This window comes from Artemia sp. Qi Xiang Cuo, chromosome 12, assembly GCF_049724085.1.
Source record: "Artemia sp. Qi Xiang Cuo chromosome 12, ASM4972408v1, whole genome shotgun sequence".
NCBI lineage: Eukaryota > Metazoa > Arthropoda > Branchiopoda > Anostraca > Artemiidae > Artemia > Artemia sp. Qi Xiang Cuo.
Window position 1 is genome coordinate 60,050,524 of NC_142805.1, and position 23,613 is coordinate 60,074,136.

General features: G+C 34.4%; 2 protein-coding genes across 3 annotated transcripts in view; one reads left to right on the plus strand and one right to left on the minus strand.

The window, feature by feature from the left end:
• Rab3GAP1 (RAB3 GTPase activating protein subunit 1) overlaps positions 1 to 23,613 on the plus strand; it is a 350,147-nt gene that overhangs the window by 67,326 nt on the left and 259,208 nt on the right. The gene's annotated exons all lie outside the window — the stretch shown is intronic.
• Positions 1 to 23,613, minus strand: part of haf (leucine-rich repeat and fibronectin type-III domain-containing protein hattifattener) — an 81,629-nt gene that overhangs the window by 31,476 nt on the left and 26,540 nt on the right. Inside the window, exon 3 of the mRNA XM_089098386.1 lies at positions 18,960 to 19,275. Coding sequence (XP_088954512.1) covers positions 18,960 to 19,275 — 316 coding nt within the window. The remainder of the gene's footprint in view (positions 1 to 18,959; positions 19,276 to 23,613) is intronic.

The window sequence follows — 23,613 nt, forward strand, 5'->3', positions numbered from 1 at the left end:
GATGAGCGAAAAGTGATGAAAGAGAGGGGTAATATCGAACTCTCAGCTACCATTCTTGGGAGACATCTGACAGTTTATAAGTGACCATGGAATTCCTGTGTTGTTTTAAAGTCACTTTTCTGTGAATAGTCAGCGTGGCGGCAGAGTGCATCTGGCGACGATAAATCACATCAGTCCAGTTTTTGTCAGGAAAAAATTACTCAGTGATAATTTATTGCTCCCGCTAGCATTATGCGCTTCTAGGTCCGGGCCCAGGGACCTAGCCGTAAATCCAGGCCTGAGCGTGCACATATTTCCTTTTGGTGAATTGACTTTCCCTTTAAGCACTCTCTGAAAGTTCCAGCTTAATACACAAATCTCTTTTTGAGATATGCCATTTTGAAAATCTGCATGCACATAATGTCTTTTGATTTAGTTCAAGTTCCACCTCAAATACCTCATTCTGTGAAATTTTCAACTTGATATGCATAGCATTAATAGTGGTAATTCAATAGTAGCAGAAGTAGTTGTAGGAGCAGTAAAAGTAAAAATAGTATCGAATTAGTATTAGTAATATCAGTACTAATGGCATTAGTAGTAGATAAATGCCCCAGAAGTTTCATCTTCATAAGCTAAGCCGTTACAAAAAAAATTACTGATAAACCTATATCAGCAATCTTTATGTTATTGCAAGTTACCAATTGTTAAAATTTAAGGTTTTTATAGAAGGGATGATCGTAAAAACTTTGAAGGAGGCTCATTCGATTGGAAATTGAAAGTTCTAGTTCAGTTTCGAAGAATCAAAGGTAATGAAAGATCCCCCCCCAGATACATCCGATCAAAATAAAAATAAACATTTTGTTCAAAATAGTCTGAAGATCAAATAACCATGACTTTGGGGTTAAAAACCCCACCAGCAGCTTCTGGGGCAAGGGCTGCAAATTAAGCTAGTTGCTCATTGCTAACACATAAGGTTTTTGTAGAACAAAATTTTTATGAACTTTGGGGGGGGGGGGGCTCATTCGATTGAAAATCAAAATTTCCATTGCACTTTTTCAGAGTTAAAGGTGATCGAAGGGCTTCCACCCAACCCTATTTTCCCACCAAATTCACCCGATCTAAATTTTGGGACGGCCATTTTATTTAAAACAGTTTAAAGGTTAAATAACTATATCATAGTTAAATAACTATGGTTCATAGCCCTATTGTGTTTTATCCAATGAAAATACGGTGGTTGAGTTGCACGAGGGTTCAGTTACACGGGGGTTCAGTTGCACGGGGGTTCGGTTATACGGGGGTTCGGTCATACGGGGGTTCGGTCATACGGGGGTTCAGTTGCACGGGGGTTCAGTTACATGGGGGTTCAGTTACACGGGAGTTTAGTTAAATGGGGTTGAGTTGCACGGGGGTTCAGTTGCACGGGGGTTAGTAGAGATGACCCTATTGATACAAACGGGAGTCCATATATGGGCATAGCCTCCCTAGGGAGAACCCGTGTTTAATGGGGACAGTGTCAATGACCTCTTTCTCCAGGTGTGTTTTTGGCACGCTCGAGGCGAATGTTATGATCTAGGAAAGAGTATTTATTGTTGTTGTTTTTGGCCAAGTGCCCGCAAGGGAAGAATGTTATGATCCAGAACTAGTATTTGTTGTTGTTGTTGTTTTGGACTTCCCCTTTCTTGACAGATCAATCAACCAATGACATCATCTGTCAGACTTAAAAAATTTTCGCCTAGAAACATTTCTCCAGGAATAGATCCAAGTCATTAATGTCTTTGCCTCGGAAACAGTTCTACTGGTCGAACTCCAAAAGATATTAATAACCAAACGCCATGGAAACAATTCTCAAAGAAACATCTTAGCGATGAATTGTTTTAGTGTGGGAATCAGGTTTCTTAGTAATTTGAAATGTCTCAGCGCAGAGATGCCAAAAACAAAAGGAACACGCTGAAATTACGTTTAGGGAGTATTTGGGCGAAACCGTTTTAGACAGGTTATGGAATTATTTCGGCGAAACAGTTAGAGACATTTTAAAAGATGGTTTAAAAGATGATTTTAGAAGAGGATTTGAGGGTGAAACTCTGTGGTCGTTATAATACGCAAGTTCCATTTGAACAGTGTTGTGAGGTCCCCTACCACAACCCCAAAGGGTTCCGATCCCCCCAACCCAACCCCCCAGGAATCCCCCCGGCCTCAAAGGTTCTCCCGATTCCCAAAGGGCCCCCGGCGCCCCAAAGGCCCCTTCGGACTCTCAAAGGCCCTCCCCGGGCCCCGTCTTTCCTTGATGTGCGTTGTCTGAAACCTATGATTTGGGGATGTATGGGTTGCTATTTTTGCCTTTTCTGAGTTGGATTTCTTAGTCTTTCATAGGTATGTGTTGTCTGAAACCTATGATTTGGGATGGATGGTTTGCTATTTTTGACTTTTCTGAACTGGATTTCTTACACTTTCATAGTTATGTGTTTTCAGAAAATTATGATTTGAGATGTGTAGTTTCCTAGTTTGAATTTTCAGAGCTAGGATTCTTAGTCTCTCCTAGGCGTTTGTTGTCTGAAACCTATAGTTTGGGATGAATAGTTTGCTATTTCAGGCTTTTATGAGCTAGGTTTCCTAGTATTTCGTAGGTGTGTGTTGTCTGAAACTTATGATTTGGGATATGTAAGTTACTATTTCGGGATTTTCTGAGCTAGATTTCTTAGTCTTTCGTTGGTGTGTGTTTTCTGAAACCTATGATTTGGGATGGGTGGATTGCTATTTATGACTTTTCTGAGTTGGATTTCTTAGCCATTCATAGGTGTGTGTTGTCTGAAACTTATGATTTGGAATGGTTAATTTGCTATTTCCAGCTTTTATTAGCTAGGTTTCTTAGCCTTTCATAGGTGTGTGTTGTCAGAAAATTATGATTTGGGATGTGTAGTTTGCTATTTGGACTTTTCAGAGCTAGGATTTTTAATCCCTCATAGGTGTTTGTTGTCTGAAACCTATAGTTTGAGATGATGATTATTCTATTTTCGTCTTTTCTGAGCGGGTTGTCTTACCCTTTCATAGGTATGTGTTGTCGGAAAATTATGATTAGGGATGTGTAGTTTGCTAGTTGGACTTTTCAGAGCTAGGATTCTTAGTGTCTCATAGGCGTTTGCTGTCTGAAACCTATAGTTGGGATGATGAATAGTTTGCTATTTCAGGCTTTTATGAGCTAGGTTTCCTAGTATTTCGTAGGTGTGTGTTGTTTGAAACTTATGATTTGGGATATGTAAATTACTTTTTCGAGCTTTTCTGAGCTAGATTTCTTAGTCTTTCGTTGGTGTGTGTTGTCTCAAACCTATGAGTTGGGATGGATGGGTTGCTATTTTTTGACTTTTCTGAGTTGGATTTCATAGTCTTTCATTGGTATGTGTTGTCTGAAACCTATGATTTGGGATGAGTGGTTTGCTATTTTTGAATTTTCTGTACTGGATTTCTTACCCTTTCATAGGTGAGTGTTGTCAGAAAATTATGATTTGGGATGTGTAGTTTGCAAGTTGGACTTTTCAGAGCTAGGATTCTTAGTCTCTCATAGGCGTTTGCTGTCTGAAACCTATAGTTTGGGATGAATAGTTTGCTATTTCAGGCTTTTATGAGCTAGGTTTCCTAGTATTTCGTAGGCGAATGTTGTCTGAAACTTATGATTTGGGATATGTAAACTACTATTTCGGGCTTTTCTGAGCTAGATTTCTTAGTCTTTCGTTGGTGTGTGTTGTCTGAAACCTCTGATTTAGGATAGGTGGATTACTATTTTTGACTTTTCTGAGTTGGATTTCTTAGCCATTCATAGGTGTGTGTTGTCTGAAACTTATGATTTGCGACGGTTAATTTACTATTTCCAGCTTTTATTAGCTATGTTTCTTAGACTTTCATAGGTGTGTCTTGTCAGAAAATTACGACTTGGGAGGTGTAGTTTGCTTTTTGGACTTTTAAGAGCTAGGATTCTTAGTCACTCATAGGTGCTTGTTGTCTGAAGCCTATAGTTTTGGATGAGTATTTTGATATTTCAGGCTTTTCTGAGCTAAGGTTTCTTAGTATTTCATAGGTGTGTGTTGTCTGAAACTTATGATTTGAGGTGTGTAATTTGCTATTTCCGACTTTTCATAACCAGATTTCTTAGTCTTTCGTAGGTGTGTGATGACTGAAACCTATGATTTGGGATGTGTGGGTTGCTATTTTTTGACTTTTCTCAGTTCTAGTTTAGTTTAGTTTTAGTTAAGAGTTTAGAGTTTTTAGCTTAGAGTTTTAGCTTAGAGTTTTTGTTAGAGTTCTAGTTTAACTTAGTTTTAGTTAAGAGTTTAGAGTTTTTAGCTTAGAGTCTTAGATTAGAGTTTTTGTTGAAGGTCTAGTTTAGTTTAGTTTTAATTAAGAGTTTAGAGTTTTAGCTTAGAGTCATAGCTTAGAGTTTTTGTTAAAGTTGAAGTTTAGTTTAGTAATAGTTGATAATTTGGAGTTTTAACTAAGAGAATTAACTTAGAGTTTTTAGTTTAGTTTAGCTTTAGCTAAGAGTGTTAAGTTTTTTAGCTTGGAGTATTAGCTTAGAGTTTTTGCTAGAATTCTAATTTATTTTAGCTTTTATTAAGAGTTTATAGCTTGTTTCTGAGAGTCTTAGAATATGATTTTAGTTATATTTCTATTTTGTTGTAGTTTTAGTTAATATTAAATAGCTTTTAGATTATAGTCTTAGATTATAGTTTTTGTTGAAGCTCTAGTTTAGTTTAGTTTTAGTTAAAAGTTTAGAGTTTTTTAGCTTAGAGTTTTTGTTAGTTCCAGTTTAGCTTAGTTTCAGTTGAGAATTTAGAGTTTTTAGGTTAGAGTCTTAGCTTAGAGTTTTGCTCAAAGTTTTAGTTTAGTTTAGTTTTAGTGAATAGCTTAGAGTCTTAGTTTAGTGTTTTTTTTAGAGTTCTATTATAGTTTATTTTTATTTAAGAGTTTGGTGTTTTAACTTAGAGTTTTAGCTTAGAGTTTTAGTTAGAGTTCTAGTTTAGTTTAATTTTAGTTAAGAGATTGACGTTTTATCTTTGAGTTTTTGTTAGGGTTCTAGTTTATTTTAGTTTTAATTAATAGTTTAGAGTTTTAGCTTAGAGTCGTAGCTTATAGTTTTTGTTAGAGTTGAAGTTTAGTTTAGTAATAATTAAAAGTTTAGAGTTTTAGCTTAGAGTCTTAGATTAGAGTTTTTGTTAGAGTTCTAGTTTAGTTTAGATAAAGTTAAGAGTTTGGAGTTTTACCTTAGAGACTTAGCTTAGAGTTTTAGCTAGAGTTTTAGTTTAGTTTAGTTTTAATTAAGAGTTTAGAGTTTTTAGCATAGAGTTTTAGCTTAGAGTTTTAGTTAGAGTTCTAGTTTAGTTTAGTTTTAGTTAAGAGTTTAGAGTTTTAGCTTAGAGTCTTAGCTTATTGTTTTTGTTGAGGTTCTAGTTTAGTTTGGTTTTAGTTAAGAGTTTAGATTTTTAGCTTAGAGTCTTGGCTTAGAGTTTTTGTTAAAGTTGAAGTTTAGTTTATTAATAGTTAAGAGTTTGGAGTTTTAGCAAAGAGTCTTAGATTAGAGTATTTGTTAGAGTTCTAGTTTAGTTTAGATATAGTTAAGAGTTTTGAGTTTTACTTTATAGACTTAGCTTAGAGTTTTAGTTTAGTTTTAGTTGAGAGTTTAGAGTTTTTTAGATTAGAGTCTTAGCTTAGAGTTTTTGTTAGAGTTCTAGTTTAGTTTAGTTTTAATTAAGAGTTTAGAGTTTTTAGCTTAGAGTCTTAGCTTAGAGTTTTAGTTAGAGCTCTAGTTTAGTTTAGTTTTGGTTAAGAGTTTAGAGTTTTAACATAGTGCCTTAGCTTAGAGTTTTAGTTAGAGTTCAAGTTTAGTTTAGTTACAGTTAAGAATTTAGAGTTTTAGCTTAGAATCATAGCTTAGAGTTTTACTTAAAGTTGCAGTTTAGTTAACTTTTAAATAAGAGTTTCGAGTTTTAGCTTAGAGTCTTACCTTAGAGTTCTTGTTTAGTTTAGTTTTAGTTAACAGTTTAGAGTTTTACCTCAAATTCTTTGTTAGGGTTTTAGTTAGAGTCATATTTTAGCTTAGTTATAGTTAAGAATTTAGAGTGTTAGCTTAGAGTCATAGCTTAGAGTTTTGGTTAAAGTTATAGTTTAGTAAAGTTATAGTAAAGAGTGTAGAGTTTTACCTTAGAGTCATAGCTTAGAGTTTTAGTTAGAGTTCTGATTCAGGTTAGTTTTAGTTAAGAGTTTAGAGTTTTATCTTAGAGTCTTAGCTTATAGTTCGTGTTAGAGTTCTAGTTTTGTTTAGTTACAGTTACGATTCTCAAGTTTTTAGCTTAGAGTCTTAGCTAAGAGTTTCTGTTAGTGTTCTAGTTTAGTTTACTTCTAGTTAAGAGTTCCGAGTTTTAGCTTAGAGTCTTAGCTTATAGTTTGTCTTAGAGTTCTAGTTTAGTTTAGTAATAGTTAGAAGTTTAGTGTTTTAGAGTTTTAATTAGAGTTCTAGTTTATTTTAGTTTTAGTTAAGAGTTTAGAGTTTTAGTTTAGTTTTAGTTAAGAGTTTAGAGTTTTAGCTTAGAGTCTTAGCTTATATTTTTTTTTAGAGTTCTAGTTTAGTTTAGTTAAAGTTAAGAGTTTGGAGTTTCACCTTAGAGACTTAGCTTAGAGTTCTAGTATAGTTTAGCTTTACATAAGAGTTTAGAGTTGTAGCTTAGCGTCTCCGTTCAGAGTTTTCGTTAGAGTATTAGTTTAGTTTTAGTTAAGAGTTTAGTGTTTTTAGATTAAAGTCTTAGTTTAGAGTTTTTGTTATAGCCCTAGTTGAGTTTAGTTTTAGTTTAGAGTTTTAGCTTACACTTAGAGTTTTAATTGGAGTTCTAGTTTAGTTTAGTTTTATTTAAGAGTTTAAAGTTTATTATCTTAGAGTCTTAGCTTAGTTTTATTTAGAGTTCTAGTTTAGTTCTAGTTAAGAGTTTAGAGTTTTACCATAGAGTCTTAGCCTAGAGTTTTAGTTAGAGTTAAAGTTTAGTTTAGTTACATTTAAGAATTTAGAGTTTTAGCCTAGAGCCATAGCATAGAGTTTTACTTAAAGTTACAGTTTGGTTAAGTTTTAGATGAGAGATTTGAGTTTTATCTGAGTATTAGCTTAGAGCTTTTGTTTGAGTCATAGTATAGTTTAGTTTTAATTAAGAGTTTAGAGTTTTACCTTAGAGTCTTAGCTTAGAGTTTTTGTTAGAGTTCTAGTTTAGTTTAATTTTTGTTAAGAGTTTGAAGTTTTACCTTTGAGTTTCAGTTAGAGTCCTAGTTTATTTTAATTTTAGTTAAGAGTTTGGAGTTTTACCAAAAAATCTTAGCTTAGAGTTTTAGTTAGAGTTCTAGTTTAGTTTAGTTTTAGGGAAGAGTTTAGAAATTTAGCTTAGAGTCTTAGCGTAGAGTTTTTGTTAGAGTTCAAGTTTATTTTAGTTTTAGCTAAAAGTCTAGATTTTTTATCTTAGAGTCATAGCTTAGAGTTTTTGTTGAAGCTCTAGTTTGGTTTAGTTTTAGTTAACAATTTAGAGTTTTAGCTTAGAGTCTTAGCTTAGAGTTTTTGTTAGAGTTGAACTTTAGTTTAGTAATAGTTAAGATTTTAGAGTTTTAGTTTAGAGTCCTAGCTTAGAGTTTTTGTTAGAGTTCTAGTTTAGTTTAGATATAGTTAAGTGTTTGGAGTTTTACCCTCGAGACTTAGCTTAGAGTTTTAGTTTAGTTTAGTTTTAGTTAAGAGTTTAGAGTTTTTAGCTTAGAGTTTTAGCTTAGAGTTTTTGTTAGAGTTCAAGTTTAGTTTAGTTTTAGTTAAGAGTTTGGTGTTTTACCTTAGAGTCATAGCTTAGAGTTTTAATTTATTTTAGTTTTAGTTAAGAGTTTAGAGTTTTTTATCTTGGAGCCTCAGCTTAGAGTCTTAGCTTAGAGTTTTTTGTTAGAGTTCTAGTTTAGTTAAGTTTTAGTTAAAAGTTTAGAGTTTTTAGCTTAGAGTCTTAGCTTAGAGTTTTTGTTGAAGCTCTAGTCTAGTTTAGTTTTAGTTATTAGTTTTTAGTTTTAGCTTAGAGTCTTAGCTTAGAGTTTTTGTTAGAGTTTTAGTTTAGTTTACTTTTAGTTAAGAGTTTAGAAATTTAGCTTAGAGTCTTAGCCTAGAGTTTTTGTTAGAGTTCTAGTTTATTTTAGTTATAGTTAAGAATTTAGAGTTTTTAGATTAGAGTCGTAGTTTAAAGTTTTGGTTAGAGTTTTAGTTTAGTTTAGTTAAGAGTTTAGAGTTTTATATTATATTCATATATTAGAGTTTATGTTGAAGTTGAAGTTTAGTTTAGTCATAGTTAAGAATTTATAGGTTCTATCGTAGAGTCTTAGCTTAGAGTTTTAATTAGAGTTCTAGTTTAGTATGGGTTTAGTTAAGAGTTTAGAGTTTTATCTTAGAGTCTTAGCTTAGAGTTTTTGTTGTAGTTCTAATTTAGTTTAGTTAAGAGTTTAGAGTTGTACTATAGAGTCTTAGCTTACAGTTTTACTTAGAGTTGAAGTTTAGTTTGGTTATAGTTAAGGGTTTAGAGTTTTAGCTTGGAGTCTTAGCTTAGAGTTTTAGTTAGAGTTCTAGCTTGGTTTAGTTTTAGTTAAGAGTTTAGAGTTTTACCTTAAAGTCATAGCTTTTAGTTTTAGTTAAGAGTTTTACCTTAAAGTCTTAGATTAGAGTTTTAGTTAGGGTTGAAGTTTCTAAGCTAAGACTCTAAAACTCTAAGCTAAAAACTAACTCTAAGCTAACTAAAAACTATAATCCAAGACTATTAGCTAAAAATCTAAACTCTTAAATAAAACATAACTAAAACTCTAAACTCTTAACTGAAACTACAATAAACTAGAACTCTAATTAAAAATCTAAGTCTAAGGTAAAACACTGAACTTCTAACTATTACTAAACTAAAATAAAACTCGAAGACAAACTATAAGCTAAGACTCTAAGCTAAAACTCGAAACTCTTAACTAGAAGTAAACTAAAGTAGAACACTAACAGAAACTCTTAGCTAAGACTCTAAGCCAAAAACTCGAGAATCTTAACTGTAACTAAAAAAAACTAGAACTCTAAAAAAAACTCTAAGCTAATACTATAATCTAAAACTCTAAACTCTTAACTAAAACTAACCTTAATCAGGACTCCAAATAAAACTCTAAGATATTACTCTAAGGTAAAACTCTGCACTCTTTACTATAACTTTACTAAACTATAACTTTAACCAAAATACTAAGCTATGGCTCTAAGCTAAAACTCTAAATTTTTAACTAAACTAAATTAGAACTCTAACTAAAACCCTAACTAAGACTTTGAGGTAAAACTCTAAACTGTTAACTAAAACTACACTACACAAGAACTCTAACGAAACTCTAAGGTAAGACTCTAAGCTAAAACTCGAAACCCTTATTTAAAATTTAACTAAATTGCAACTTTAAGTTAAACTCTAAGCCATGATTCTAAGCTAAAACTCTAAATTCTTAACTGTAACTAAACTAAACTTCAACTCTAACTAAAACTCTAAGCTAAGGCACTATGTTAAAACTCTAAACTCTTAACCAAAACTAAACTAAACTAGAGCTCTAACGAAAACTCTAATCTAAGACTATAAGCTAAAAACTCTAAACTCTTAATTAAAAATAAACTAAACAATAACTCTAACAAAAACTCTAAGCTAAGACTCTATGCTAAAAAACACGAAATTTTTAACTAAAACTAAACTAAAAATCTAAGCTAAGACTCTAAACTAAAACTCTGAACTCTTAACTATATCTAAACTAAACTAGAACTCTAACAAATACTATAATCTAACACTATATGATAAAACTACAAAATCTTAACTATTACTAAACAAAACTCCAACTTCAAAAAAAACTCTAAGCCAAGACTCTATGCTAAAAATCCAAACTCTTAACTAAAACAAAACTAAACTAGAATCTAAAAAAAAACAATAAGCTAAGACTCTAAGCTAAAACTCTAAACTCTTAACTAAAACTAAACTAAACTAGAACTCTAACAAAAACTCTAAGCTAAGACTCTATTATAAAAACTATAAACTCTTAATTGAAACTACAATAAACTAAAACTCTAGCTGAAAATCTAATATAGGTATATAATTTAGAAATCCGAATTGTTATCTTTATCTAATATAAACTAGAACTATAACAAAAACTCTAAGATAATACTCTAAGATAAAACTCTAAACTTTTAATAATTACTAAACTAAACCAAAACTCTAACAAAAACTATAAGCTAAGACTCTAAGCTAAAACTCTAAACTATTAACTAAAACTAAAATAAACTAGAACCCTAACAAAAACTCAAAGATAAAACGTCAAACTCTTAACTAAAATAAAACTAAACTAGAACTCTAACTAAAACTCTAAGCTAAGACTATAAGGTAAAACAACAAACTCTTAACTAAAACTAAACTAAACTAGAACTCTAACAAACACTCTAAGCTAATACTCTAAACTCTTAACTAAAACTAAACTAACCTAAAAATCTGAATAAAACTCTAAGCTAAGACTCTAAGCTAAAAACTCTAAACTCTTAACTAAAACTAAACTAAACTAGAACTCTAACAAAAACTCTAAGCTAAAAAACTCTAAACTCTTAACTAAAACTAAACTAAACTAGAGCTTCAACAAAAACTCTATGCTAAGACTCTAAGCTAAAAACTCTAAACTCTTAACTAAAAGTAAACTAAACTAGAACTCTAACTAAAACTCTAAGCTAAGACTCTAAGCTAAAAACTCTAAACTCTTAATTAAAACTAAACTAAACTAGAACTCTAACAAAAACTCTAATCTAATAATATAAGATAAAAAACTCTAAACTCTTAACTAAAGATAAACTAAACTAAATCTATAATTTAAGTCTATTAGGTAGTACTAAAAACTCTCAAATATTAATAAACTAAACCACAACATTAACAAAAAACTCTAAGATCAGAATCGAATCAGAAAGAATCAAATCTTAATGAAACCTAAACTAAACAATACCCTATGCAAACAAACTGTGATAAGATTCTCAGCTAAATACCCTAAATTCTTAATTATAATTAAACTAAACTAGAACTCTAACAAAAACTCTAAGCTAAGACTCTAAGCTAAAAACTCTAAACTCTTAACTAAAACTAAACTAAACTAGAACTCAGAAAAGTCAAAAAATAGCAACCCACACATCCCAAATCATAGGTTTCAGTCATCACACACCTACGAAAGACTAAGAAATCTGGTTATGAAAAGTCGGAAATAGCAAATTACACACCTCAATGATAAGTTTCAGACAACACACACCTATGAAATACTAAGAAACCTTAGCTCAGAAAAGCCTGAAATAGCAAACTACTCATCCCAAACTATAGGTTTCAGACAACAAGCACCTATGAGGGACTAAGAATCCTAGCTCTGAAAAGTCCAAAAAGCAAACTACACATCCCAAATCATAATTTTCTGACAAGACACACCTATGAAAGGCTAAGAAACCTAGCTAATAAAAGCCGGAAATAGCAAATTAACCATCCCAAATCATAAGTTTCAGACAACACACACCTATGAATGGCTAAGAAATCCAACTCAGAAAAGTCAAAAATAGCAATCCACCCATCCCAAACCAGAGGTTTCAGACAACACACACCAACGAAAGACTAAGAAATCTAGCTCAGAAAAGCCCGAAATAGTAATTTACATATCCCAAATCATAAGTTTCAGACAACATTCGCCTACGAAATACTAGGAAACCTAGCTCATAAAAGCCTGAAATAGCAAAATATTCATCCCAAACTATAGGTTTCAGACAGCAAACGCCTATGAGAGACTAAGAATCCTAGCTCTGAAAAGTCCAACTTGCAAACTACACATCCCAAATCATAATTTTCTGACAACACTCACCTATGAAAGGGTAAGAAATCCAGTACAGAAAAGTCAAAAATAGCAAACCACTCATCCCAAATCATAGGTTTCAGACAACACATACCAATGAAAGACTATGAAATCCAACTCAGAAAAGTCAAAAAATAGCAACCCATACACCCTAAATCATAGGTTTCAGACAACACACACCAACGAAAGACTAAGAAATATAGCTGAGAAAAGCCCGAAATAGTAATTTACATATCCCAAATCATAAGTTTCAGACAACACACACCTACGAAATACTAGGAAACCTAGCTCATAAAAGCCTGAAATAGCAAACTATTCATCCCAAACTATAGGTTTCAGACAACAAACGCCTATGAGAGACTAAAAATCCTAGCTATGAAAAGTCCAACTAGAAAACTATACATCCCAAATCATAATTTTCTGAAAACACACACCTATGACAGTTTGAGAAATCCAGCTCAGAAAAGTCCAAAATAGCATACTACACATCCCAACGATAGGTTTCAGATAAAACGCACCTATGAGGGACTAAAAATCCTAGCTCTGAAAAGTCCAAATAGCATACTACACATCCCAAATCATAATTTTCTGACAACACACACCTATGAAAGGCTAAGAAATCTATCTAATAAAAGCTGGAACTAGCAAATTAACCGTTCCAAATCATAAGTTTCAGACAACACACACCTATGAATGGCTACGAAATCCAGCTCGGAAAAGTCCGAAATAGCAATCCATCCATCCCAACTCGTAGGTTTTAGACAACACAAACCAACGAAAGACTAAGAAATCTAGCTCAGAAAAGCTCGAAATAGTAATTTACATATCCCAAATCATAAGTTTCAAACAACACACACCTACGAAATACTAGGAAACCTAGCTCATAAAAGCCTGAAATAGCAAACTATTCATCCCAAACTATAGGTTTCAGACAACAAACGCCTATGAGAGACTAAGAATCCTAGCTCTGAAAAGTCCAACTAGCAAACTACACATCCCAAATCATAATTTTCCGACAACACACACCTATGAAAGGGTAAGAAATCCAGTTCAAAAGAGTCAAAAATAGCAAACCATCCATCCCAAATCATAGGTTTCAGACAACACATACCTATGAAAGACTAAGAAATCCAACTCAGAAAAGGCAAAAATAGCAACCCATACATCCCCAAATCATAGGTTTCAGACAACGCACATCAAGGAAAGACGGGGCCCGGGGAGGGCCTTTGAGGGTCCGGAGGGGCCTTTGGGGCGCCGGGGGCCCTTTGGGAATCCGGAGAACCTTTGAGGACCGGTGGCTTCCTTCGGGGTTGGGGTGGGGGGATCGGAACCCTTTGGGGTTGTGGTAGGGGACCTCACAACACTGTTCAAATGGAACTTAAGTATTATAACGACCACAGAGTTTCACCCTCAAATCCTCTTCTAAAATCATCTTTTAAACCATCTTTTAAAATGTCTCTAACTGTTTCGCCGAAATAATTCCATAACCTGTCTAAAACGGTTTCGCCCAAATAATCCCTAAACGTAATTTCAGCGTGTTTCTTTTGTTTTTGGCATCTCTGCGCTGAGAAGTTTCAAATTACTAAGAAACCTGATTCCCACGCTAAAACAATTCATCGCTAAGATGTTTCTTGGAGAACTGTTTCCATGGCGTTTGGTTATTAATATCTTTTGGAGTTCGACCAGTAGAACTGTTTCCGAGGCAAAGACATTAATGACTTGGATCTATTCCTGGAGAAATGTTTCTAGGCGAAAATTTTTTAAGTCTGACAGATGATGTCATTGGTTGATTGATCTGTCAAGAAAGGGGAAGTCTAAAACAACAACAACGACAAATACTATTTCTGGATCATAACATTCTTCCCTAGCGGGCACTTGGCCAAAAACAACAACAACAAATACTCTTTCCTAGATCATAATATTCGCCTCGAGCGTGCCAAAAACACACCTGGAGAAAGAGGTCATTGACACTGTCCCCAATAACCACGTGTTCTCCCTAGGGAGGCTATGCCCATATATGGACTCCCGTTTGTATCAATAGGGTCATCTCTACTGGGGTTCAGTTGCACGGGGGTTCAGTTACACGGGGGTTCGGTTATACAGGGGTTCAGTTGCACGGTGGTTTGGTTATGCAGGGGTTCAGTTACACGGTGGTTCAGTTACACGGGGGTTCAGTTACAGGGGTTTAGTTACACGGGGGTTAAGTTACAGGGGTTTAGTTGCTTGGGGTTCAGTTACACGCACACCGTTTTTTTTGTTGGCTGGCCACGTACCACCTAAAAATTTTGTGTACCCCAAAGGGGTACGCTTACCACAGTTTGAAAACCACTGTTCTAGAGTATCCAATAGAATGTGCTCCAGACGGGCGCCCGGCCCTTGCGCTTGATCATTGAAGTTGGTGTTTCCATTTTGGTAATATTAATTAAAAAACTTTTTCCACGAAACAAGTTTTTCAAAGAAAAATAAAGAACTCCATTAAACCAAAAATGAATAAAAATAAAATCAAATAATCTACCAAGCGTGAAACTACTACCACAAATCAGCATCGATTACAATAAAAGTTCAGACATTACAATAAATAATCGAGTCAAACTCAAAACGAGCAGAAATTAACATGAGAAGGGCTCAAAACCCCCATGCCTTCCCAAGGGATGAACATAATTTGCACTTTACTGAAAAAAATATAAATGTTTTTACTTTTATAACTTTAATAAATCAAATAATATTAAAATTTTGATTAATAAATATCAATATATGTATATTAAACTGACAATGTACATTCATTTGTATTTTTTTTCAGTAAAGTACAAATTATGTTCTGGCCTTGGAAAGGCATGGGGGTTTTGAGCCCTACTCATGTTCATTTCTGCTTGTTTTGAGTTTGACTCAAAACGATCTTTACTATAAAAATGTCAAGCCTTCCAATCACTGTCGACTATGACAAAGGGTACTAGCCCTTTCAATTTCCAATCGAATGAGCCCTTTTTGAGTTTCTATGACAACGTTTTCTATAACCACCTTATATGCCCCAGGGCATAAATTATAACCCTTGCCCTGAGGGCTGTGTGGGGCTTTTCATCCTCAAAGACCTAATTTCCAGAACTTTGAACTACGTTGAGCAAAAGTGCCGTATCAAAATCTTGATTGGCTGTGTTTGGGGAAAGGGTCGGCGTGAGAGGGGGGGGGGTTTGCCCTTCAATCACTTCCGCCAATTAAAAAGGGCACTAGCCCTTTCAATTTCCAATCGAATGAGCCCTTTTTGGAGTTTCTGTGACAACACTTTCTATAAAAACCTTATATGCCCCCAGGGCATAACTTACAACCCTTGCCCTGAGGGTTGTGAGGGGGTTGTCATCCTCAAAGACCTAATTTCCAGACCTTTCAACTACGTTGAACGAAATGGCTATCTCAAAGTTTTTATTGGATGTGTTTGGGGAAATGTTGGGCGTGCTAGAGGGGTTAGTTGGACTCCAATCACTTTCAACTATAAATTGGGCACTAGCCCTTTCAATTTCCAACTGAATGAGCCCTTTTTGAAGTTTCTACGACAACGCTTTCTATAAAAAAAACCTTATATGCCCCCAGGGAAAAACTTACGACCCTTGCCGACCCGACCCTCAAAGACACAATTTCCGGACCTTTCCACTACGTTGAACAAAATAGCTATCTCTAAATGTTGATTGGATGCGTTTCAATGAGTTCCTTTGGAAGTTTCTACGACAAAACTAACTATAAAAACCTTATATGCCCCCAGGGCACAACTTACAACCTTTGCCATGGGGACTCTGGAGGGTTTGTCATCCTCAAATATATACCCTCCAGAATTTTCAACTACGTTGAACAAAATGGCTATCTTTAAACTTTGATTGAACGGGCTTGGGGAAAGGATGGATGTGAGAGGGGATCTAGTAGCTCTCCAATCACTTTTGACAATAATACAAGGTAATAACCCCTTGGCTTTTAAATCAAAGGAGCCCTTTTTGAATTTTTCATAATCACACTTCTATAAAAACTATATATACCCCCTGGGTTTAACTTTACTACTTGTACACAGAGGGTTCTGTGGGGGCTATCATCCTCAAAGATCTAATTTCCAAAACTTTCAACTAGGTTGAACAAAATGGCTATTTCAAAATTTTTATTGGAGGTGCTTTGGGAAGAAGTGGGCGTGAGAAAGGGGTTAGTTGCCCTCCAATCACTTTCGACTATTAAAAAGGTTACTAGCCCTTTGAATTTCCAATCGAATGAGTTCTTTTTGAAGTTTTTACAACATCGCTTTCTATAAAAACCTTACAGGACCTATGCCCCCAGGGCATAACTTACAACCCGTGCCCTGAGGGTTGTGGGGGGGGATTGTCATCCTTAAAGACCTAATTTCCAAAACTTTCAACTACGTTGAACAAAATGGCAATCTAAAAATTTTGATTGGATGTGTGACAACTCCTTCGATACGAATTGCTCTGGTCTAAGAAAAAAAACAAAAAATAAATAGTACATTGTGCCAACATCGTTCTTTACTTAAGCAGCGCTATTGCGCTGCCTATGATAGTATTTATTTTTTAAATAAAACTATAATCCCTTAAAAATTATATTTGAAAGGATTTATCGTTTAATTTTAACAAAATAAACAATACGAAGTATTCAGTTGCCTGTGTTAGAACAATAATTGGATACGGTCAGTCTACACGGGGGGGGGGACCAAATCCTGGGGACCCATATTGCTAAGCCTAGAACAATCCCCTGCGCTGCCACAGATATGTATTAGATAAGAGTATCATGTTTCTGATGATAAGAACTTGTGAAAGGTCCACCTTGACGCCACTATTAGGCCACACCAGTATGATTTTTTTTTTGGGGGGGGGGAATAGGGACGGAGAAAGGAGCATATGACAGAGCGGAGACCCCAAACCATCTCACAACACTGGAACAGCTGCAACCTTTTACACCAAACCTATTCTCCTCAGACACACATTTTTCAGGGAAATGTTGGTATGAAGATACTTTTTAGACTTAGAGATGCTATGGATAAAGTTTTCAGAGAAGAATAGTGTGATTTTAGGAAATGGGAGGATACGCCGACCAAATTTTCACTCTTGGATTAATAACTGAAAATTGCCCGAGTCATCAGACCCAGTTGGTCCTCAGTTATACAGATTATGAATAATCATTTGAGTCAGTCGATAGAAAAGCTTTAGTGAAGGTCATGTCCTTGTATTGTGTAGCAGGCAAATACATTAAAGTGATTAGTACTCTGTACGAGAACTATATTGCTGCGGTTCAAGCAGGAAATGAGGTTAGTAGCTGGTTTCGTCTTGAATTAAGAGTTAAGCAGGGTTGAGTTCTATCCCCATTTATATGAATCATTTTGATGGGCTTTGTCTCAAGGAACACGGCAAAGGCTATGAGAGAGCATGGAATCAAAAGGGAAAGTAAATCTCTTCTATACTTAGTTTATGCTGATAATTTGAGTGTCCTAATGAAAATCTTGGCAAAATGAATGATTTTTGGAGGTTTTGAGGTTCACGATGAAAGAATAGATATGATAATCAATGTTAAGAAGACTAAGTCGCTGACACTAAGAATAAAGGAAGGTGAAGAGGCGAGGTTTGGCAATGACAGAATTTATCAAGTTAATAGCTTCACTCACCTGAGTAGTACTTATTATTAGTAACAATGGTGGATGGACAAAAGATGTTAAAAGTAGAATACCCAGGGCCCAGGGTGTTTTTTCAAAATTAAAAAAAGGTTGAGAATACGAAGATAAGTCTACGACCCAAGAATAAAATTTTCGAGGCTACGGTGATGACAGTGCTTAAGCATGGTCCTGAAACGTAGGCGCTTTGGAAGACAGATGAGGATTTGCTAGAAGTTTTCCAGAGAAATTGCCTACGGATTGTTTTGGGAACCCGACTGACTCACCGTTTTCCCAGCAGTAAGCTGAACTAAAAAAGTTGTTCTACACTACTTTTTAGGCTTATAATGAGAAAAAGATTGGGATGGCTAGGACACGTCTTGCGGATGAAGGATGACAGACTGCCAAAGATCGTGCTTTTTGGCTATCCATTTTCGGCCAAACGAAAAGTAGGTCGTTCCCCGAATGGGGTGGCTAGAAGTCATAAAAAGGATTTAGAGGAAATTCGAACCTCTTGGAAAGACGTAAGGATGGAGGCTATAATTGGTTTGGGATTGAGGAGGAGCGTATGGAGCTCTGTTGGTGTCAGGTGGCTTGGTGCAGCAGTGAGTTGTTTGTAGTAGTAGCAGTATTGCACCCTAATTCAAGACCATGTTTCAGAAATATCACTTCAGTTTTTCTGCCAAGAAGGGAGGGTGAGTCTTCCAGGTTGGCCGCGATCGTTGAATGTGATCCCTTAAGAAGACAATTGTCCTTATATTACGCCTATCATGCTCATTTTGGGTCTAATAGGGACGATACACTTTCCCACCCTCAAAAGATGTCCCAGATTTTCTCATTGTTACATGAGTTGACATGACTATTAGTGCCTTTGGCATTGCCTGCGGCAATTGTGGGATATTACTTGTGGGAGATTTATCCATTAATTTTTTTCCTCCATATCCTTGGATATTTTCTGTAGAAAAAAAAAAAAAAAAATTCTACCGCACACTATAATGTCCAGAAAGCCAAACTTAACTGAATGAATATAAAAAGGTTTCCTGTGGGTACTTTAATTTCAAAATTATGTATAATTTACTTTAAGCATAGGCTACGACTACTAATGTTTATTTATTGTTAATGAACAGGGGTGCCAATAGGGGGGATGCCTTCCTAGGGTTCCCCTTAGATTTTGGAAAACACCCTTCATTTTTATTATTATTGAAAAATACCTTTTCGCTCCCCCTAGATTTTGAAAAATACACTTTGCCCCCTCCTACGTTCTCGTGAATTGGCACTGCTATTTATGAACTGCTTGATTACTTGTATTTTTTAGAAACAAATGTTATCCACAGACAAATGGTATTATGTTTCGTATGTTGAAATGGTATTTCACGACGCGATTCCTCTCTTCGGCTCTTCGGGAGGTACAGCGTATAATAAAAAGCAATCTCACCATCCGGACTTATTTGATAAAAGCTTCTTGATCGGAGTTCCGCAGGACTCCCGCAGAACTGTGGGTTTCTTTCTCTGCTTGTCACTTGCAGATCAATATCACGTATCCACTCTGCTATCCATTTCACTCGGCAGTCACATGCTAAAAATCTTCCACCAAGGCTTAGTCCTCGCAAAGACTGTTTCACACTCGAAAAAGCTGAATAGGGTAACGTCGAAAGGGGGTTCCCATCTACAGCTAGTAAGGTTATGAGACCTAGATTCTTGAATGCATCATCTGGTATCTGTGTTAGCAGATTGAAGCCAATATCAAGGACCTACAATATTCAAGAAATATACATACTTCAACATATATATATATATATATATATATATATATATATATATATATATATATATATATATATATATATATATATATATATATATATATATATATATATATATATATATATATATATATTTTTTTTTTTTTATATATATATATATATATATATATATATATATATATATATATATATATATATATATATATATATATATATATAGATGTTAGTTTAGGTTGAGTTAGGTTAGATTAGGTTAAATTTGGTTCTAAGTATCAGAAATAGGTTAAAAACCTAACCTAAGCTAACCTAACCCAAATAACCTCACCTAACCAAACCTAATCTAACCTGTAATCATCAAACCTTGCATTATATTGAAAAAGTTGACTGGCAACGCTTACTAAATCCAAGGAGAAAAAAGGTATTTTGGAGATTCATCGGTAAATTTCGACATTCACCAATTTCGGGACATTCACAGTATATATATATATATATATATATATATATATATATATATATATATATATATATATATATATATATATATATATATATATATATATATATATATATATATATATATATATATATATATATATATATATATATATATATATATATATATATATATATATATATATATATATTTTTTTTTTTTTTTTTTTTTTTTTTTTTTTTTTTATATATATATATAACGCACAAATGCTACAACAAACGCTAAACGCTAAACAAAATTTCCAAGGAAACTCAACATAAGCAGGACTACAGCCCTCATAGTGTTTTCTGTTTACGCTCTTTACGTAAAAAGTTTAAGAGTTTAAAAAGCTTAAAAGTTTAAGCTCTTTACGCTCTTTGCGCTAAAGTTTTTTATTATTTAAAAAATAGAGTTGTGAGAAAGAGTCAAGCTTTAGCGTAAAGAGCGAGATATTGAGGAGGACACAGCCCCTTTCACATACGGAATAATTTCTGTTAATTTTAAGTTTTATTTTCGCTCCTTACTTTCAGTTAAAAAAAAACTTGTTTTTATTTTATTTAATTTTGAATGTTTTTGAATTAATGCAGATTTTGATTTTGGCTCATCGTACATGAATAATTAAAACAAAATTTGAATATTAATTTTACTTTTGATTGGTTAAATAGCTTTCTCAAGAGCTGTTTAATTTTATTTGCGAATTTTTTTACTAGTAATAAAAATACATACCTTACGAAGTAACTTACATAACGAACTTCTATATTCATATATTTTTAATACGTATATTAGGAGGTTCGCCCCCTAGTCAATACCTCACTCTTTACGCTAAAGTTCGAATTTTGTTCCTTTCTTTAAAAATGAAACCTTAATCACAAAGGCCGCTAATTAGAATAAATAGCTCTAATGAAAGTACTAAAAATCTTTGGCTTAAAGAGCAAGGTATTGACTACGGGGCGAACTTAATCATATACGTAATAATTTCTGTTTGTTTTAAGTTTTGATGTTGCTCCTTACTTTCAGTTAAAAACTTTTTTTTTACTTAATTTCTGATCGTTTTTTAATTAGTGCTGGGAAATCCAGTACCCCCTTCACAGCAATGTCCCTTCCCCCATGAAAAATGCCTCCAGGCAAATATCCTCCCACATAAAACCAACCCCAACCCCACCACCTCCCCCACAACCAAAAAAATCCCCCCCTGAAAACGTCTGTACACTTCCCAATAACCAATACTGTAATGTTTTAGAGGTAATTACTTGGCAAGAAAAAAAAAAGAAAAAAAAAGGAGAGAGTTAGAGAAGAAGAAGAAAAGGACTGTCCTCCTAGTCCAGTAATTTAGATAAATGTGCACTTGAACGAGGTTTTAACCTTACTCATCTATCCAATTACCTAGGACCAAACAGTATAACCAAACCATCAACCAAATCGAAATGTCCAAATCCATGCAAAGTCGTCATCAATAAATGTAAGTCGTTGTAAACATTGGGTAAAGTTCATAACTTTCAGCCCTCCCCCGGGGATTTTGGGGGATTACGTTATCCTAAAAGACATAGTTATTATATTTTTGACCATGCTGAACAAAATGGCTATCTCAAAGTTTTGATCGGGTGAATTTGGGGAAAGAATGAGCGTGGGAGGGGGCCTATTTGCCCTCCAATTTTTTGTCAGTTGTAAGGATCGTTAGAGCTCTTAATTTCCGTTTGAATGAGCCCTCCCACGATATTCTAGGGCCACTGGGTCGATACGATCACCCCTGGATACACAAAAAAACAAATAAGCACGCATCCGTGATCTATTTTCTGGCAAAAAAAAAATACAAAGCCCATATTTTTGCAGATAGGAGCATGAAACCTCTACAGTAGGGTCCTCTGATACGCTGAATCTGACGGTGTGATTTTCATTAAGGTTCTATAACTTTTAAGGGATGTTTCGCCCTTTTTTTGAAAATCAGGCAAATTTTGTCAGGCTTGTAACTTTTGATGGGTAGGACTAAAGTTGATGAAACCTATATATTAGAAATCAGCATTAAAATCTGATTTTTTTTTATGCATCTATTGGTATCAAAATTCCATTTTTTTGAGTTTCGGTTACTATTGAGCCAGGTCGCTCCTTACTTACAGTTCGTTACCATGAACTGTTTGATCTGGTCAGCAAGGCCCTTTTAGCTACAAGCAGCTGCATTGTATAAACACTAACAAGGAAATAAAGAAATGAAAAAAAAAGAAAATACAGTTATAAAAGAAAACTATATCAGAATAAATTTATAGAAGAAATAGAAGATAAAATAACAGAAGAAAAACATGCAGAGGCCTTTTAATTTTCAGACCTTCAAAAAAATTGATCTTCATTTTGTTGTGTAATTTTAGATTTTTTCGAGCGATGCCCATTTCGAGCCAGTTGGCGTTGAAGGTTGGAGAGGGGCTGTTCGATTGTTATTATCGAGATCTGGTATGCATTCATAGTCAGAGAGGCATCTGACTGCATGACGCTCTTGGCTATGTCTGTTATATACCATTTTTCGTATGCAACTAACAAAAAGACAGTTAAAGTTTTTGCCTGGCACCCCATCAACTTTTAATCCAGCTAAAAATGCTTTGACTATTCTGTTGGCTAAAAAACAAGTAGTATTCATGCTAGAATGCGTTTCAGGTTGCACAAATTCATTAGAGGAGGAAGGGGGGATTTGTTAGCAGTGGTTTCAATAGGAACGGGGCATTCGCCTCGCCCTTTCTCTATTTTTTTTGCCTCCGTAGATTCCGAAATAGCCTGTTTCTGGTACTTTCATTGAGAAATACCCTTTGTTAAGGTATCTTCATTAGAAAGGTCGAAAAAATGCCCCCTAGATTTAAAAAGATAAATGTTGCCACCCCACATACATTTTTGTGAATTGGTGCCACTGCTTTAAGATGTTAAGTACATTAATCATGGTACATTAAGTTAAGTACATTATGCATGGTCAGCATAAATGACTAACCTGCACGATTAGTCAAATAAGAATGCCCCAATGCTGAGAAGTTCATTCACCCTTGGCCCCAGGCACATACGAATGAATTTGTATCAGAGAATATTTATCAGATAAATTGTATCAGTTATCAGAATTGGTATCAGATAAATTGAGACAAGAGGGGCATGGGCTCGAAGCCCCCTCCTCCCTAAATGGGCACTTGACTGACCAGACCCCCTGCAAGGCCGGTGAATAAAAGCCCAAATATGCTACGCAAAAACCTAAAGTATACGCATTTGCTTGGAAAAACCTGGCTTTTAAAGTTAGATAGATGACATTTCAGAGACACTTCGAAGCTTCAGGATTTCATCATAAAAGGGTAAAGGGTTTTCTTAAAAGGGTATATTTCTTGCTTGAAAATTCTCAGTTTAAAGAAAATTGAAGACAAAAACAACAAAATATTCGGAGAAATAGTTCAGTGGCTCAGTTATCCAGTAAAATTCAGCAGCTAAATCTTTTATTTAAAGCACAGATCTTACAGTAAAGCAGAAATCTTCAGGTATATGTTCGAATATCAAAAATGTATAAATCACTTTTCTACGCCGAATTAGTTATACCAACTTCTAAAATAAGCATTTATCAATGAACAGTGGCTTATATACGCGAGTATGAAATATCTGCTGTGTATATTTACGAACAGTAAATATACAAGGCTTCAAGTAAAACACAAATCTTACAGTAAACCACAAATCTTCACGTATAAGTTCGAGCATGAAAAATATACAAAGCACATCCCTAGGTCGAATTAGTCGTACTAACTTCGAAAATAACCATTTATCAATGGGTAGTTGCTTTTCAATTTTATAATTTTGATTCTTGTTGAATAGGAAAAGTAAACATACCGATCGTCTCGTGA